Raw genomic sequence first — 834 nt, 5'->3', positions numbered from 1 at the left:
AAATAAAATATATTATGTAGTTTTAGTATATATATATTTAACCTGTATCAGTGTACATAAGCTTTATTCTTCTCTCCATAATGTTTCTGCATGACATTATAGTGGTAATCATACATTAACGTTTTGCTAATATCTAATACAGCAAATCCTGCAAATAATAAATATATATTAATAAATGTAATTATAAGTGTACATTATATAATTTAAAAAAGTATATTTACCAATATATATAGGTTTGTCAAATTTTATAATTTTGTTCTCAAGCGTTACAGCGTTAAGGTTCTCGTTGTAATTTGTGCAGTGTTTAAATGTACACTTATTAATCAATTTTTGTAACCTCCTCTCACATGACACCAACTCCATCTTCATTTCCTTCCTTTTAGACTGCATTGTTTTACCTAGAAAATCAAACACAAAATATCAGTAAAAATGTTTATATACATATATATATATATATATATATATAATAAATAAAGTTGCATACCAAATACAGCGTTATTCATAAGTTTAAAAAAGTCCTTCTCAAACGCATTCTTCGCCTTTTTCCTCAACTCTGTGTTTAATTCTATATATTTGGCTAACCAGTCAGACTGGTTAAACTGAATAACCCTATGTACCTATAAAAAAATTATTACAATCTGTTTAAAATCTTATAAAATACAAATATTTACTTTTTCCACTTTCAACCCATTCTTAATTGCCTGCTGCAGATTTCTATAATGTATAACATAGTTCTTCTTCGTCTCAAACGTTGCCATCAACTTCCTCACCTTCGACCCGCGAGGTATACCGCTGTTCGGCAAGAATGGTAGATCGTTGTGTTTATCATGTAAT

General features: G+C 28.3%; 1 protein-coding gene across 1 annotated transcript; it reads right to left on the bottom strand.

Moving 5' to 3' along the window:
* Nucleotides 1–47: 47 nt before the first annotated feature.
* On the bottom strand, nt 48–828 carry LOC100571187. Its single transcript, XM_003248740.3, has 4 exons — nt 672–828; nt 485–617; nt 222–398; nt 48–148 (listed from the first exon to the last, which is right to left on the bottom strand). Exons 1-4 carry the CDS (start codon nt 756–758, stop codon nt 48–50), a joined length of 498 nt encoding a protein of 165 aa, XP_003248788.1. The 5' UTR covers nt 759–828.
* Between the last annotated feature and the right edge of the window lie 6 nt (nt 829–834).

Source organism: Acyrthosiphon pisum, unplaced genomic scaffold (assembly GCF_005508785.2).
Source record: "Acyrthosiphon pisum isolate AL4f unplaced genomic scaffold, pea_aphid_22Mar2018_4r6ur Scaffold_10289;HRSCAF=10893, whole genome shotgun sequence".
Taxonomy (NCBI): Eukaryota; Metazoa; Arthropoda; class Insecta; order Hemiptera; family Aphididae; genus Acyrthosiphon; species Acyrthosiphon pisum.
The sequence above is the reverse complement of the archived record's forward strand: the minus strand, read 5'-3'. Positions and strand labels throughout refer to the sequence as shown.

What these genes read in the sequence shown, in the direction of transcription:
- LOC100571187 (XM_003248740.3), bottom strand. Translation starts at nt 758, where the DNA reads ATGGCAACGTTTGAGACGAAGAAGAACTATGTTATACATTATAGAAAT. An exon ending in TATGAATAACGCTGTATTTG is followed by an intron (nt 399 to 484) that starts GTATGCAACTTT and finishes TTGATTTTCTAG; the next exon opens with GTAAAACAATGCAGTCTAAA. An exon ending in TGACAAACCTATATATATTG is followed by an intron (nt 149 to 221) that starts GTAAATATACTT and finishes TATTATTTGCAG; the next exon opens with GATTTGCTGTATTAGATATT.